Below are 15,359 nucleotides of genomic sequence, written 5' to 3' on the forward strand. Positions count from 1 at the left end.
CGTCTCTTCCACTCCAGAGGCTGCCAGTCAATTTCCAGGCAGTCCCCTTCCAGTTTGCTCTGCAGGCCTGTCACTGACTCTCCAGAGTCACCTCTAGGCCATGTCAGACCATCTGCACTGCTCACCCCTGTGGAGGGCGCTTCTGCAGCTTCTACCACTCTTTCTAAACCAAACTCTAACCTCGCTCCTTCCCAGGAGTCCTCCCACATGCCCCTCTTTCATTTCCTTCCTTTGTATTTGTTCAGCATATGATATTCCTGGTGGCCTGTGGGCAGTGGGTCTCGTGGACTTTCAACGCCTCCATCCTTAGCTGGGCACAGTGGCTCACGCCTGTAATCCCAGCACTTTAGGAGGCTGTTTGAGACCAGGAGTTCCAGACCAGCCTGGGCAACACAGCGAGACCTTGTCTCTACTAAATATAAAAAAATTAGCTAGGCATGGTCACGTATGCCTGTGGTTCAGGGACTTGGGAGGCTTAGGTGGGAGGGTCACTTGAGCCTTGAAGGTCAAGGCCGCAGTGAGCCGTGATCATGCCACTGCACTCCCGTCTGGGTGATGGAGTGAGACCCTGCCTCTAAAAAGTAAATACAATAAACACCTCCATCCCTCATATGGGGTCTCATAGAGTGCCCATCCTGCTCTTGAGACAGGGCGGAATAAGCAAGAACTCCCCAAACTAACTCAGCAGCGGCACAGGCAGCCTTCCGGGTTCCGTCTCCCCACGCTGCTCTCATCACAGTGTGAGTCACCTGTGTCGCCGCTGTCTGGTTATGCCCTGTTATCCCTGTAGCACCTGGAGTTTGGTCTCCAGCAGTGCTGGGTCCCTCATGCATTCTTGGTGCCCAGCCCAGAGCAGCTGCTCAGTAGCCATTTGTTGGACATAGACGTGCATGTAAACATGGGTGCTGGTGAAACAGACATTCTTAGGTGTAGAGTCCCTGACTCAGGAGTAGGGGAAGAAGTAGGAATGATTCACAGAAGCCTCCCTTCTCTCTCCATCCTGGTGTCATCTGCCCTCCCCGCACCCATGCACCTGCAGAGGGGCATTGCGTCGCTGGAAAGAGAACACCATGGCCCAAGTGGATGAAGCCAAAAAAACCTTTCAAGCAAGTACTCATTACAGAAGGACCATGTGTTCCAAGGTGAGGTATAAGGAGGCAAGCTGGTCACCCAGGAGAGTTGGGGACTGTGTTCTGGTGAGGGTGTGGGATGTAGGGGGTGGTGCCAGAGATTTGAACTGAGTAAGGAACCTAGAAATGGGTAACTTTCCTCCAGCACACACACACACATCCATGTGGGCACATGTTTAGTTTTTTACTGAATTACAAACCAATATGCATTAAAATAGAAACATAACACATCATAAGTGAACTAGTTCTTATCAGAACCAGTATTTTCTTTCTTTCTTCTTTTTTTTTTTTTTTTCTTGAGACAGAGTCTCACTCTGTCACCCAGGCTAGAGTGCAGTGGTGTCATCTCAGCTCACTGCAACCTCCAATCACCCAGGTTTAAGTGATTTCTTCTGCCTCAACCTCCCGAGTAGTTGGGACTACAGGCGTGTGCCACCATGCCCGCCTAATTTTTGTATTTTTAATAGAGATGGGGTTTCACCATGTTGGCTAGGCTGGTCTTGAACTGCTGACCTCAGGTGATCCACCTGCCTCGGCCTCCCAAAGCACTAGGATTACAGGCGCTTTGAATCCAGGAGGTACAGTGAGCCGAGATTGCACCACTGTACTCCAGCCTGGACAACAGAGCAAGACTGTCTCAAAAAAAAAAAAAGAAGAAGAAAAATTCTGGAGCTAGCCTGTGCCTCCCTTCCCCTGGAAGAGGAACACAGGAGTCTTTGCTTGGCTCCAGAGCTTGAAGAGGAGGCCTTTTTGGTGGGAATGAAGTTCATGATAGCTTATGGAGCAGGCACTAGGCATCCCCTGGGCAAGTGTTTTGTTGTGATTTTGTAGGCATCACTCATACAGAAGAATGTATACAACATATGTGTGTTCCATTTACTAAACAATAATAGAGGCCAGGCACCGTGGCTCATGCCTGTAATCCCAGCACTTTAGGAGACTGAGTTGGGTGGATCACTTGGGATCAAGAGTTTGAGACCAACCTGGCCAACATGGAGAAACCCCATCCCTACTAAAAACACAGAAATTAGCCAGGCGTGGTGGCGCGTGCCTGTAATCCCAGCTACTGGGAAGGCTGAGGCAGGAGAATCGCTAGAACCTGGGAGGCGGAGGTTGCAGTGAACCAAGATCACGTCACTGCACTCCAGCCCAGGTGACAGAGCGAGACTGTGTCTCAAAAAAAAGTTATATAAATAAAATAGAATGAAGACCCATGTATGTAATGACTTCACTACTTGATGGCAGGGTATGATATGGAAATCCTGGTAGAAGAGTCCCAGCAGCCGAGATGCTGGGCTTCCTGTGAGGGGCTGGGGCCCTGTCCTATTGCTCAGTGGTCTGGGTGCATGGCAGTTACTTCCTGGAGCGTGTGTGAGAAGCAAATGGCAACAGCTTGGCCTTGCCTCTCCAGGAGCCACCGTCATAGACCTGGGGTGGCCCTGGAAGCCAGGAGGTGTAGTGACTGTTGCTGTGCTCCTTGCCTGCCCATAGGTCCTGGTCCAGTGGCGGGAAGCTGTGTCAGTGCAGATATATTACCGACAGCAGGAGGACTCTGCCATCTGGGAGGCCCGGAAGGTGCTGGACAGGGGTAAGTGGGGCCCCCAGAAGCAAGTCGTGTTGAGGAATGTGACGACAGCACTGTTGTGGAGGTCCCTGTGGCCCCCATAAGTCTGTCTCCTCCTCATACATGCCAGTTCCCAGTGGTTGCCATGACAAAGTACCACGGACTGGGAGTCTTCAAACAACACAAAATTACCCTCTCAGTTCTGGAGGCTGGCAGTTAGAGATCAAGGTGTGGCAGGGCCATGTTCCTCCTCAGGCTCTAGTCCTTCCTTGCCTCTCCCAGCTTGTTTCTTGCTTGTCATGGCTCTCCTGGACGTGCAGACCCATTGCTCCAGTCTTTGCCCCATCTTGACATGTCACTCCCTTCCTGTTTCTGGGTCCCTTAGAAGGACTCTGGTCATATCGGATGAAGGACCCACCCTACTTGAGTGTGACGCCATCCTTACCAATTACATCTGCAGCCAGCCTAGTGCCAGATAAAGTCACATTGTGAGGTTCCAGGAAGGGCATGGATACAGCAGGTGTGGAGTGGGTACTGTTCAGTCCAGTATATCTTAGAAATGTATTCCCAACTGATTGCCAACCAATTTATGTTAAAATGAAAGGCTGGAGCTTGAGATCTACAGAGAAATAAAAGAAGCTGGAATGGAGGAGTTTGGGGTGGTTGGGGGTCGTTGTTTTGACAGGAAAGTCCTTGCCGCTTGTCAGGTCAGCCTCCACTGTGTTAGCGTCCTGCTTCCTTGTGTAGCTGGGCCCTTGAATGTTTAGGGGCCAGCACTTTCTAATTCGCTCTTAGGAAGTCCCACTGCCTGCTGTATATACATTTTTGGAAAGATTGCAGGGCACAGTTGTACACACCTGTAGTCCTAGCTACTCAGGAGCCTGAGGTGGGAGGATCACTTGAGCCCAGGAGCTGGAGGCTGCACTGAACTATGATCACACCACTGCACTCCAGCTTGGATGACAGAATGAGACGCAGTCTCTCTCTTTTTTTGAGACAGTCTCGCTCTGTCTCTGTCTCCCAGGCTGGAGTGCAGTGGCACGATCTTGGCTCACTGCAACCTCCATCTCCTGGGGTTCAAGTGATTCTCCTGCCTCAGCTTCCCGAGTAGCTGGGACTACAGGCGCCCGCCACCACACTGGGCTAATTTTTAGTATTCTTAGTAGAGACGGGGTTTCATCGTGTTAGCTGGGATGATCTCGATCTCCTGACCTCGTGATCCACCCATCTCAGACTCCCAAAGTGCTGGGATTACAGACATGAGCCACCATGCCTAGCCAAGATCCAGTCTCTTTAAAAATCTTTGGAAAGAGTCTAGAACAGGAGTCCATGCCCCTGCTTGCAAGATGCACAGACACACGGCAGACCCATGGGGAGCTGTCTCCTAACACAGCCAGCAGTCCCATAGCAGGAGAATCTGACACGCTGAAGGGGACAGCTCATTTTTAGAATAAATGAAAATACAAACAAAAGTGAAAACAATTAGAAATTGTTTAAATTGGCCCATAAAGAAATTGACCAAGTTGTTGAGTTGGTTTAATAGAGTTTGCTCCAGGACAAAACTGCATCAGCTTTGGTTTGGTTCTGACTGTAGCATGTGTTCATGAGCATGTTTCAACAAGTCCTAGCGACAAAGCCCCAGGGTCAGCCATCCCACGCGGCTGCATTGCTGCGCGACGAATGTGCTGCTGGGTCCTGAACTCAGCTCAGAAACCAGCACTGTGCTTCTAGTTCACTAAGAAAGAAGCTGAGGGCCGGGCGCGGTGGCTCAAGCCTGTAATCCCAGCACTTTGGGAGGCCGAGACGGGCGGATCACGAGGTCAGGAGATCGAGACCATCCTGGCTAGCATGGTGAAACCCCGTCTCTACTAAAAATACAAAAAACTAGCCGGGCGAGGTGGCGGGCGCCTGTAGTCCCAGCTACTCGGGAGGCTGAGGCAGGAGAATGGCGTGAACCCGGGAGGCGGAGCTTGCAGTGAGCCGAGATTGCGCCACTGCACTCCAGTCCGGGCGACAGAGCGAGACTCCGCCTCAAAAAAAAAAAAAAAAAAAAAAAAAAGAAGCTGAGGGGTTTAGCCAGTCCTCGGGCTCTGGAGCTTCTGCGCCTGACCCTTTGGGCACCCGACCATGCAGCTTCAGGCTCCAGAGGCTTCTGGCCAGTTTGGGTTGGCTGCCTTAAGGGTCAGGTGCCCACTCCTGGCCATGGTGGGAAGTTAGAGGCTACGGGTTTGACTTTTGCCCGAAGCCGCTGCTCTCTGAAGGACTTTCCTTAGAAGGAGGCAGTGGCAGGTTTGGATTGCCACGTCCATTACAGATGGTATGAGACATTTGGGAGACTGGGCAGCAAGACAGTGTACACGTAGTAGGTACACAGTAAATACCTGAGGAACAATTGCCTGGCTTATATTAAGGCCTCAGTGTCTCAGGCACACCTTGGCAGGCCAAGGGTGGAGCTGGAGGAGGGACTGAGGGGAGGATGTCGCAAGACCTATTATGCAGAATGCTGAAGAAGCGCAGGCTGGCGGTCATAACCTGGCTATGCGTGTGGCCTCCAGCAGGGCCCCTCTCTGAGTCTCAGTGTCTTCATCTGTAAAATGGGGATAACAGTGCCTACCTCTTGGGGTTGTTGTGGAGATCAACCGAGATGACAGGTAGAGAGATACACACTTAGGACAGAGCCCAGACGTCAGCATACAGCACTAACATGGGCGCCTCCTGCTTGTGATCTGCCGCCTTCTCTGCCTGCGCCGGTGGGCCTGGAGGGCCCCTCATCTTGGCATCTGTGCCCTGCTCTCAACCCTGTTCTGTTGTCTCAAAAAGAAAGTTCTCTCAGGGCCCAAGAAAGATTCACTAAAGGGAGAATCTTGTGACACAAAAACAAAATGCAGGATATGGCTCGTGCCTGCAGAACCCGGGGAGCCAGAAGATGTGGCCTGGCGACCAGCGCACTCCTCCCCAGCCGTGGCTTGGGCTGGTCTGACTGCTCTGACTGGGCCTCAGTTTCCACCCTGGCAAAACAGGCTGCCCTCTCCTCCAAGCTGCTGCAGCTCAAGTGGGGGCTCCTCCTCCTCCCTCAGACTGAGGGTCTTCCTCCACGTGCCCAGCAGCAGTTTGCACGTGACTCTTGGGGGGCCCCTGGCACCCCTGTGGAGGCTATGGACAGGCTTGTGGCTCTGGGAGGGCCCTTGGGGAGCACAATGGTAAACAGAGCTGGTTCCAGTCTCTGGGAGGTTCACTGTTGGCAAAGGTAGCCAGAGCTGTCCCTAGAGAGGGGCCATGGTCCACAGGTGGTAGTTTCACCGTGTGGGCTGGACACCTGGACTCTATCCCCGCACAGCCATCTCTCCTCTCCGCACCTTCACCATTCTGTAGTCACTGGTGGAAATCCCACAGAACAGCAAACTCTGACTTGGATCTAGGCTATCTGCGGACCTGGTTTCAGCGCTGGCGGGACTGCAGCCGGAGGTCAGCCCAGCAGAGACTGCAGCTGGAGAGGGCAGTCCAACACCACCGCCGGCAGCTGCTGCTGGAGGGGCTGGCCCGGTGGAAGATGCACCATCTGGAGTGTGTCAGAAAGAGGGTGAGGCCGACGGTGGCAACTCTCCAAATTCCACCTGCCTGGCAAGGGGTATCCAGGCCAGGTGACCATATCTCAGGAAGGGGTCTCTCCTGACAGCACTCCATGCAGCCGGTGTGCGTGGTGCGTGGTTTGGGGTCCTGTAGGACAAGGCTGCAGGAGCCTTTCTGAGCATTTGGTGGAGCCTAGCAGGTAGCCAGCCCCAGAATGCAGTGTCTCCCAGATAAGACAGCTCAGCCTAAAAACCCGGTTCATGCTGACCCGCGGCTTATCAGTGCTGGGGGACCTATGGAGTGAGTCCTCTAGGCGCCCCCTGCCTCCCCCCTGCCTCCCCCTGCCTATGCAGGAGACCCCTGGCACCATCCAGGACTCCTAGCAATGGGAGGACATTCAGCTGGGCAGAGACTGGGTTAGATCAGGACCCACCGCAGGCTGTCTAGGCTAGGTCAGGACCCCACTCTGTGTATTTGCTCTCCCCTAGCTCCTGCACAGGCAGAGTACCCAACTGCTGGCACAGAGACTCAGCCGGACCTGCTTCCGCCAGTGGAGACAACAGGTGGGAACCCAGGAGATGTCCCCTCCATACTTCCTTCTCTGTCCTCTGGCGTGTGAGGCCTGGGCAATGAGTGACCTTCAGCTTACACCTCTAGTTCAGTATTTTTACTATCACCCTGCCCAGGGCCACCTCCTTTACTACCTTCCTGTCATTTCTGAGCACATCAGCTTCGTTCCATCTGTAGCCTGTGTTAGACCAGTTACTTCAAAGCCTGGTTTCTCTTTCTACAGTGTTGTATTTAAAAATACATCAGTGGAGGCTGGGCGTGGTGGCTCACGCCTGTAATCCCAGCACTTTGGGAGGCCGAGGCAGGCGGACCACGAGGTCAGGAGATCAAGACCATCCTGGCTAACATGGTGAAACCCTGTTTCTACTAAAAATACAAAAAAATTAGCCAGGCGTGGTGGCGGGCGCCTACTCGGGAGGCTGAGGCAGGAGAATGGCGTGAACCTGGGAGGCAAATCTTGCAGTGAGCCGAGATCACACCACTGTACTCTAGCCTGGGCGACAGAGCGAGACTCTGCCTCAAAAAAAAAAAAAAAAAAAAAAAATACATCAGTGGGCCAGGCATGATGGCTTACGCCTATAATCCCAGGATTTTGGGAGGCTGAGGCAGGAGGATTACTTGAGCCTAAGAGTTCAAGACCAGCTTGGGCAACATAGTGAGACCCCATCTCTACAAAAACAAAACAGAAAAATTAGCTGGGTGTAGTTAGTGCACACCTGTGGTCCCAGCTACTCGGGAGGCTGATATGGGAGGATCGCTTGAGCCCAGGAGGTCAAGGTTGCAGTGAGCTGTGATCATGCCACTGTATTCCAGCCTAGATGAGAGTGAGATCCCATCTCAAAATCAAGATAATGTTTTAAAAATTAATATGAAATGTGTTTTAAGGCTTGCTGGGATCTTGCTAAAAAGCCAAGAGGGATCACACAGAGCAGCACCCACCGTCCCCAGCTCCCTCTTCCCGTCCTGTTGTCCTGTTCTCACCGTTCCCCAGACCTCAGGCCGCTGTCTCCACACATCCCCCTGCAGGAGCCCTTTGCCACCTTCTTTCCTAAAGGTCCTTCCTAGGCCACAGATGGAGCGTCTGTTGAGCACCTCACGGCCAGGCACAGGGCTGGCCCTTCCTAGTGGAGGAAGTGGGAGCCTCAACTAGAGAGGGAGCCCAGAGGGATGATCCGGGCAGGGCCCCGTGATCAGCACGGCCTCCCTGCAGGGGCAGCAGGGAAATGATCTGGTCTTTCTGGCCCTAGCTGGCAGCCAGGAGGCAGGAGCAGCAGGCGACAGTGCGGGCCCTGTGGTTCTGGGCCTTTTCGCTGCAGGCAAAGGTAATTGTGTTTCTGCATCCTACCATCCCTGCCTCTCCCTCAGGCCTTAGCCCTGCCTTGGTTGGAGGGAGGGCACCTGGTCTGTGGGGGACCCCTAAACAGGGAGATCTGGGCCTCACCTCCCGCCCTCCCTGGAGGTGTGGGCCATGTGGCTGGCCTTTGTACTGGAAAGGAGGAGGAAGAAGGCACGGCTGCAGCGGGCGCTCCAGGCCTACCAGGGGCAGCTCCTCCGGGAGGGTGCCACACGGCTCCTGCGCTTTGCAGCCAGCATGAAGGCCTCCCGGCAGCAGCTGCAGGCCCAGCAGCAGGTCCAGGTAGGCCCAGGGCCCCTTCCTCTGGGGAGCAGGCAGGGTGTGGCATGAGCTGACCAGAGGCTGTGTCACAGGCGGCTCACAGTCTCCATCGTGCTGTCCGCCGCTGTGCCACGCTCTGGAAACAGAAAGTGCTGGGCCGGAGCGGGAAGCCTCAGCCCCTGGCAGCCGTCACACCCAGCAGGAAAGTGACGTTGGAGGGTCCCCTTCTCATCTGCATTGCCGCTGGGGCTGGGGATGCCACCCTGGGAACCAAGAGGCCACAGGCTCCTCTGCTTCAGGGAGCTCTGGGCCGCCTGGCTGCTGAGGAACCCCACGCCCTGGAACTGTGAGTAGCCCGTCCTCACCTCATCCTCCTCGCTTCCACCCTGGGCAAAAGGTTGGATGGCGTAGCAGGGAGGAAAACGGGGCCCTGAGGGGGGACAGGACGGGCTGGTCTCGGCCTTGTCATAGCTGAGCTGCTGGGAATTGCCTCTTTGGCCAGACCCCATCCCTCCCCCGGCAGGAGAGAGTGGAGTGGGATTTCCAGACCCTCTCTCCTTTGCCTGCCAAAGTTCAGGAAATAGGTGTCCCTTCCTCTGCAACACCTTCCTACCCTCTCGCCCGTCCTGCTGACAGTCTTCCGGAGTCACACACATAGCTGACAAGGGAACAAGCTCAGCTCCTGCCCATGCCTGCTGGCCTCTCTTCTGCTCCCTCACAGCCAAGACACTGGTTTTTTGTCAGAAGCCCCTCTTTCTTGTGTGGGCTGGCGCCTATCCTCTGCCCACCCCGACTATGGTCTCCTCAAACCCTAACCTGCCTTGCCCTGCCCCGTGCGGATGAAGCTGGTGGCTCCCACAGCAGCCAGCACTACCCGAGGGCCTTGGGCCCTGGAGGAGTTGTCAGGTGGGTGCACGGGGCCTGGGTCCCGGTTGCTGCTCTGCCCCTCACTCACTGACCTTGATGGGAGCCTGAACATCTCAGAGGCTGCTCCCCTGTGACATGGACCCTGGCGACCTGTACACCTGCATTACCGGGGTTGCTCTGCATGTCAAAAGAGACTGTGGGTGAAGCAGTCCCCTGGAGTCAGGTACCTTTTGTCAGAACTGCTGGGAGCTCTGTGGCCCAGGCCCACCCCAGCTTACTTGCTGACCTTGGCCTCGCCTTCTCGGACTTTCGTTCTCCCTATAAAATTGGAGGGGTCTGACTAGCGACCCCCATCCCACAGAGATCTCAGACCCCCCCTGCAGCCCCTGGTCAGCCCAGGGGAACAGACCCCATGTTTCTTCCCAGCAACACTGCCCACTCAGCAAGGAAGCAGCCACGACGCCCACACTTCCTGCTGGAGCCTGCGCAGAGCCAGAGGTCCCTGGGGTGTGGCACCATGGGCAGGCAGGGGTCCCTGGGGTGTGGCACCATGGGCAGGCAGAGGTCCCTGGGGTGTGGCACCATGGGCAGGCAGAGGTCCCTGGGGTGTGGCACCATGGGCAGGCAGAGGTCCCTGGGGTGTGGCACCATGGGCAGGCAGAGGTCCCTGGGGTGTGGCACCATGGGCAGGCAGGGGTCCCTGGGGTGTGGTACCATGGGCAGGCAGGGGTGGGTGGTCAGGGCCCCAAAGGCAGCTGGCGCCTCCATCTGGGGCCTGTGTTTTGGCAGTCCTGGGGTGAGTGGCCCCCTTTCCTTCTTGTTCCTTGGTCCCAGAGGAGGGTCCTGTGGCCTGACCAGGCTCTTGTCTTCCCTGTGCTCAGGCCTCAGAAGCCCAAGGAACATGGCCTAGGCATGGCTCAGCCAGCAGGCCCCTCCCTGGCGCGGCCCTTCCTGGCAGAGGTCCCGAAAGCACAAGTCCCATACAGCCCCCTGCCTGGGGCCCTGTCAAGCACCCCTGACCCAAAGCAGACCCCGACGGCAAGCACAGGCCCGGAGCTGCTGCTGCTGCCTCCTTCCTCCTCCATGCCCTGTGGGGCGGCTGCACCAGCCAGGGTATGTACTCCACCACCAGGCCTGGGCGCTGGGGCTCTCTCTTTGGTCTGGCTTCTGGTGCTCTTTCTCATGCCATAGCTGTACTCATCATTTCTGGAAAATCTTGGCACAGGGAGGCCACTCATCCATTTAACAAGCATAGGTAGCCACTACACACCAGGTCCAAGGGCCACAGCAGTGAACAGCCAGCCAAAGGCCCTGCCATCCTGAAGCTTATATTCTAGTCAGAGACAAGCAAAGAAAAGCCCCTGCCTGCAGCCAGTAACGTGGCTGCAGATCACGTAGGGTCCTGCAGCCACGGTGAGAAGCAGCCTGGGATTTGAGAAGAGGAGGAAATCGGGGAAGGATTTTGGCAGGGAGCACCATGGCAGGTTTCTGTGCAGGCTGTGGTCACCATGACCATGTGGTCCAGGCAAGCAATACTGGTGGCCTGGGCTCAGCGGTTGTCATAGAGGGGACAGATACTTTCTTGGCAGCTGACGAAGCAGGATATGCTCTGAGGGATTTGCTGAGTGAGGGGGAAGAAGGAATCCAGGCTGATTTGGGCTGCTGGCTTGAATAACTTGGGGAACAGAGTTCTTTGACTGGAAGAAGGAACTGGGGGTGGGGACTGGTTTGGGCTGAAGCGTCAAGAGTGTTTTGAACCAGGTTCTTGATGTCAAACTTGAGAGAAAGCAAACATTGAGTCTGACCTTCAAGGAAGAGGTCAGGGCCAGATTGAGAAGAATCCTCAGCACAGGCCGAAGGTAACCCCAGAGCCGCTGCGGCCTCTAGGAGGAGTACAGGGGAAGGAGAGAGGGGATGAGCCTCCAAGTAGGGAGCCTGGGCGGGGATGGCCAGGGGTGTGAGAGCTCAGTAATGGAGTGACAGCTGCTCTCAGGCCACCAAAGCAGCTGGTTCCTGAATGGGGATGAAGGGGCAGGAAGGAACCAGTTCCTGTGGTGAGTTAGGCCTTGTGGGGCCACTTACCCTGGCTGGAATGGTGTGTGGGGTTGAAAGGGTTTTGACCCCTGTTGGGTGATGGAAGGGGCAAGTCCACTCACCAGGAGAGGAGGGCATGGAGGAGGCTGTAGAGCGCTGGCCTCTCACCACTTCTCACTGACGTCGAAGCTCAGCAAGGTCATGAGCTCAGAGCAAGGTGGGAGTGGAGTTGGGTAAGGCTCGGAAGAGCTGCTCAGGCAGTGGAGGCGTGAGGTGGACTGTGGTGACACGGGGTGCTCCCTGGTTGTGGGACTTTCTCCTGCAGTACCAGGTCCTGTGTGCAGGGGCAGGCTCGACACTGGATGAGCTAGCACGGCCAGTGCCTGGGAAGCCCAGCTCCTGCAGCTGGGGGCCTGGTCTTCCCCCACCCCTGCAGGGCAGGCAGTGACAAGGACTTGGTGTCTCCCTCCCTGGCTTCCTCCTAACTTCCCTGCTGAGCATCCACCCTTCTTTCCTTTGCAGGCGTCAGCACAGCCGGCTACTGCTAGGGATAAGCCCCAGGTCCCCCCATCCCTGGCCAGTGCCCCTGACCCCCATCTACTCCTTCCTGGGGACTTCTCAGCCACCAGGGCTGGGCCTGGGCTTTCAACTGCAGGTGTGTACCTGGGGCCTGTCAGGGCAGAAAGCACTCAGGCCACTCCCGGACCTGGGACTTGCTATTTACCCTGGTCCCAGAGGGGAAAATGGTCTGAAACAAGCTTACTTCTGTCGCCACAGGCAGCCTGGACCTTGAGGCTGAACTTGAGGGGATCCAGCAGCAACTACTGCACTACCAGACCACCAAGCAGAACCTCTGGTGAGCCCTGCGAAATGCCCTGCGGCCCTGGCTGCAGGAGCAGGTGTTGCTTGGAAAAGTGGGCGGGCAGTTCCATTTCCCCTGAGCCAGCTGCCAGGGTCCTGTGGGTGGTCTTGGTCTAGCTACGGAGGGGTGTGGAGAGCCCTCAGTGTGTGCTGTCCAGAAAGGCCCCGTCTCCACCATGGCTCTTGACCTGGCTTGGTGCTGCTGAGGAAGGCCCAAGTCAGCCTCACCTGTGGACAGAGGCTCTGCTTCCTATGGGGGGATGATAAACTTGAGCAAAACTCTAAAAACCCAATGAGGCCATGCTGTCCCCAGTGACTAATTATAACACTGATATTAAAGGTGCAGAGAAGGGCTGGGTGTGGTGGTTCACGCCTGTTCCCAGCACTTTGAGAGGCCGAGGCGGGCGGATCATGGAGTCAGGAGTTCAAGACCAGCCTGGCCAATATGGTGAAACTCTGTCTCTACTAAAATACAAAAATTAGCCGGGCATGGTGGTGCACGCATGTAGTTCGAACTACTTGGGAGGCTGAGGCAGAAGAATTGCTTCAACCTGGGAGGCGGAGGTTGCAGTGAGCTGAGATCGCGCCATTGCACTCCAGCCTGGGCGACAGAGTGACACTCCATCTCACAAAAAAAAAAAAGTGCAGGCCGGGCGCGGTGGCTCAAGCCTGTAATCCCAGCACTTTGGGAGGCCGAGACGGGCGGATCACGAGGTCAGGAGATCGAGACCATCCTGGCTAACACGGTGAAACCCCGTCTCTACTAAAAAAATACAAAAAATTAGCCGGGCGAGATGGCGGGCGCCTGTAGTCCCAGCTACTCGGGAGGCTGAGGCGAGAGAATGGCGTAAACCCGGGAGGCGGAGCTTGCAGTGAGCTGAGATCCGGCCACTGCACTCCACCTGGGCGACAGAGCGAGACTCCGTCTCAAAAAAAAAAAAAAAAAAAAAAAAAAGTGCAGAGGAGACAGGCCCGAGACCCACTGCACTCAGTGGTCTGGGGACCATCATCATGCAGCAGCTTCAGAGCTTCGAGAGCAACAGACTCTGGCGCCTCATCCTTGCCTCTGCACAGGGGAAGAGAGACAAGAAGTATGTTTTCACCCAGGCCCACCTGAGTTGCTGTCTGCTAGGGAGGGCGGAGGAGACTGGGAGAGGAAAAAGAAGTGTTCAGCTCCCAAGCAGGGGCTTGCAGCTCAGGTCAGGGGCCCTACCAGACTACCTTTCTCTCCACCTGATACCCACACCAGAATTAGCTGAGGTGCCACTCTCTGAGCCGGATGGGGCTCTGCCAAGGACCCAGCCTGGCAGATAGCAGGTATCTCCACCCCTCAGGTCCTGCCAGCGGCAAGCGAGCAGCCTGCGCAGGTGGCTGGAGCTGAGCAGAGAGGAGCCCAGACCTGAGGACCAGGAAGTAGAGCAGCAGGTGCAGAAAGAGCTGCAAGAGGTGAGGCCCCAGGCCATCCCCAGGTGTCCGTAGGGACGCCCCGGGCTGTGCTCCCTCTCATTCCTGGCTGTCCCTCCCTGGCTCCAGGTGGAACTGCAGATCCAGCAGCTGGCAGAGGAGCTCCAGGCTCAGCGCCAGCCCATTGGCACCTGCATTGCTCGCATCCAGGCCCTGCGGCAGGCCCTGTGCTAGCGTGTTTGCCCCAGGGACGCAGGTGCTGGGCTGTCGGGGAGGCCTCAGGCCACCTCCAGGAACAGAACACAAAGTTATGTTTTACTTTTTTATTTCAAAATGTTTTGCCATTAAATGAATTACTGTTCAGAAGTCTCCACTTTTCATACAAAAATACTGTGCTACTGATACAGTTGAAAAAGTTCAATGATGGCTCTCCTGCAGGAGAAATTCACAGCGTCCCCAGGGTCAACATGAACGCTGGCCCTGTCCCCGCCACTGGGGGCTCCCCAGGCACGCATTCCTGATAACTGGGACAGGTTTTCCAGGCACTGACTGACTGACTATCCACCAAGGGCCCTCTGCCTCCAAGACAGACCCTCAATCAATAGCATCAACTTTCCCACATTTCATGTAGGGCTAAGGGGAGGACAGGAATGCTCCCCTGCCCCCAGCTGGGCCTACCACCTGCCTGCCCTGTTCATTCTGGTGCCATGAGGCACGTTCAGTGATTAGTCTTGCCTGCTGCAATGATGGACCTGGCCAGCTCCAGAAGGTCACTCATCGGGTCCTACAGAGGTCTATATCATTAATCAGTGTCCTCAGAAGACACTGGCAGAGTCCAGGGTGATGCATTCAGCCACAAGCACAAAGACTGCTTTTTCTAAAGAGCAGGATGAGGTGAATTTGGGAACAGAAAGCAGTTGTCATGAAGGCTGTGTGGCTCTGCTGAGGGAAGAGGCATCCACAGTCTGTGCCAAGGAGGCACCTCACCCTGTGCAGCAAGAGGGTTAAGGCCAAAAAACAAAAGGGGCCAAGAGAAAACAGCCCAGGTGATAGGGAGGAGCAGCAAGAAAAAATGACAATCGAGACCAACTGAAGGTTCAGTCGGGAATGCAGGATCTCCCATCTATACAGTGTTTAAAAAGATCCAAATGTGACAGATCATTCCAGCCTGCACGTTTTATTTGTAGGGAGAAGGAACAGGATAGGTTGAGGGCATGACAGGGGCTCTCACCACCTCTTGTCTGCACCTCCGGAACAGGTGGGAGCCAAGTCATTCAAGTCCTGCCTGGTCAGACTCTCACCCACTCTGAGGCAGGCCCTCACCTGGATGGCCTCATGGGCCTCCCTCTCTAAAAGACCCTCACTTTGTTTGGAAAAGATCCCTTAGCAGCCATAATCAGGAAAGAGGCTCTAGAGTGAGCCCAGGGCCTCCCCAAAGCGGATTTTCTGTCCTGTTTTCAGCTGGAAATTGAAGTCCTTGGGGGCCTCAAAGATGAGCACGATGGTGGAGCCCAGGTTGAACTCGCCCAGGTGCTCACCCTTGCGCATGGGGACGCCCTCTCTATTGGTGTGCGTCACGAAGCTGAAGTCGTTGTAGGAGCCCTTGCTGTGCCTCGGGCTGTTTGTGTGCAGGTCCTGTGGTGATAGGCTGGGGGTCAGCGGGGCCTGGGCCACCAAGTGCACAGTGTCACCCCACGTGTTTGGAGTCCCACCCACTCCCTTGGTTGCTTGTCCCCACCACCAC

General features: G+C 55.8%; 2 protein-coding genes across 34 annotated transcripts in view; one reads left to right on the forward strand and one right to left on the reverse strand.

The window, feature by feature from the left end:
- The window catches only part of SFI1 (SFI1 centrin binding protein), a 126,639-nt gene that overhangs the window by 108,018 nt on the left and 3,262 nt on the right, over positions 1-15,359 (forward strand). For 4 of the 18 annotated variants that reach the window (XM_033233294.1, XM_033233304.1, XM_033233295.1 and 1 more), the window contains 14 exons: positions 1,040-1,142; positions 2,622-2,718; positions 6,114-6,274; positions 6,753-6,827; positions 8,082-8,156; positions 8,294-8,470; positions 8,542-8,795; positions 9,743-9,814; positions 9,947-10,012; positions 10,198-10,429; positions 11,873-12,005; positions 12,128-12,206; positions 13,546-13,657; positions 13,745-13,978. In XM_033233294.1, coding sequence (XP_033089185.1) covers positions 1,040-1,142; positions 2,622-2,718; positions 6,114-6,274; positions 6,753-6,827; positions 8,082-8,156; positions 8,294-8,470; positions 8,542-8,795; positions 9,743-9,814; positions 9,947-10,012; positions 10,198-10,429; positions 11,873-12,005; positions 12,128-12,206; positions 13,546-13,657; positions 13,745-13,849 — 1,741 coding nt within the window. In that variant the 3' untranslated portion in view covers positions 13,850-13,978. Of the gene's footprint in view, positions 1-1,039; positions 1,143-2,621; positions 2,719-6,113; positions 6,275-6,752; positions 6,828-8,081; positions 8,157-8,293; positions 8,471-8,541; positions 9,540-9,742; positions 9,848-9,946; positions 10,013-10,197; positions 10,430-11,077; positions 11,176-11,872; positions 12,006-12,127; positions 12,207-13,545; positions 13,979-15,359 lie in introns of those variants that run through there. The other 14 variants (XM_033233302.1, XM_033233303.1, XM_033233299.1 and 11 more) reach the window with 10 other exon arrangements.
- The window catches only part of PISD (phosphatidylserine decarboxylase), a 45,969-nt gene continuing 44,530 nt past the window's right edge, over positions 13,921-15,359 (reverse strand). For 11 of the 16 annotated variants that reach the window (XM_033233321.1, XM_033233317.1, XM_033233326.1 and 8 more), the window contains one exon: positions 13,921-15,280. In XM_033233321.1, the coding sequence (XP_033089212.1) occupies positions 15,026-15,280 (255 nt within the window). In that variant the 3' untranslated portion in view covers positions 13,921-15,025. The remainder of the gene's footprint in view (positions 15,281-15,359) is intronic. The other 5 variants (XM_033233334.1, XM_033233333.1, XM_033233320.1 and 2 more) reach the window with 2 other exon arrangements.

This window comes from Trachypithecus francoisi, unplaced genomic scaffold (assembly GCF_009764315.1).
Source record: "Trachypithecus francoisi isolate TF-2019V2 unplaced genomic scaffold, Tfra_2.0 Lachesis_group14, whole genome shotgun sequence".
Classification (NCBI taxonomy): domain Eukaryota; kingdom Metazoa; phylum Chordata; class Mammalia; order Primates; family Cercopithecidae; genus Trachypithecus; species Trachypithecus francoisi.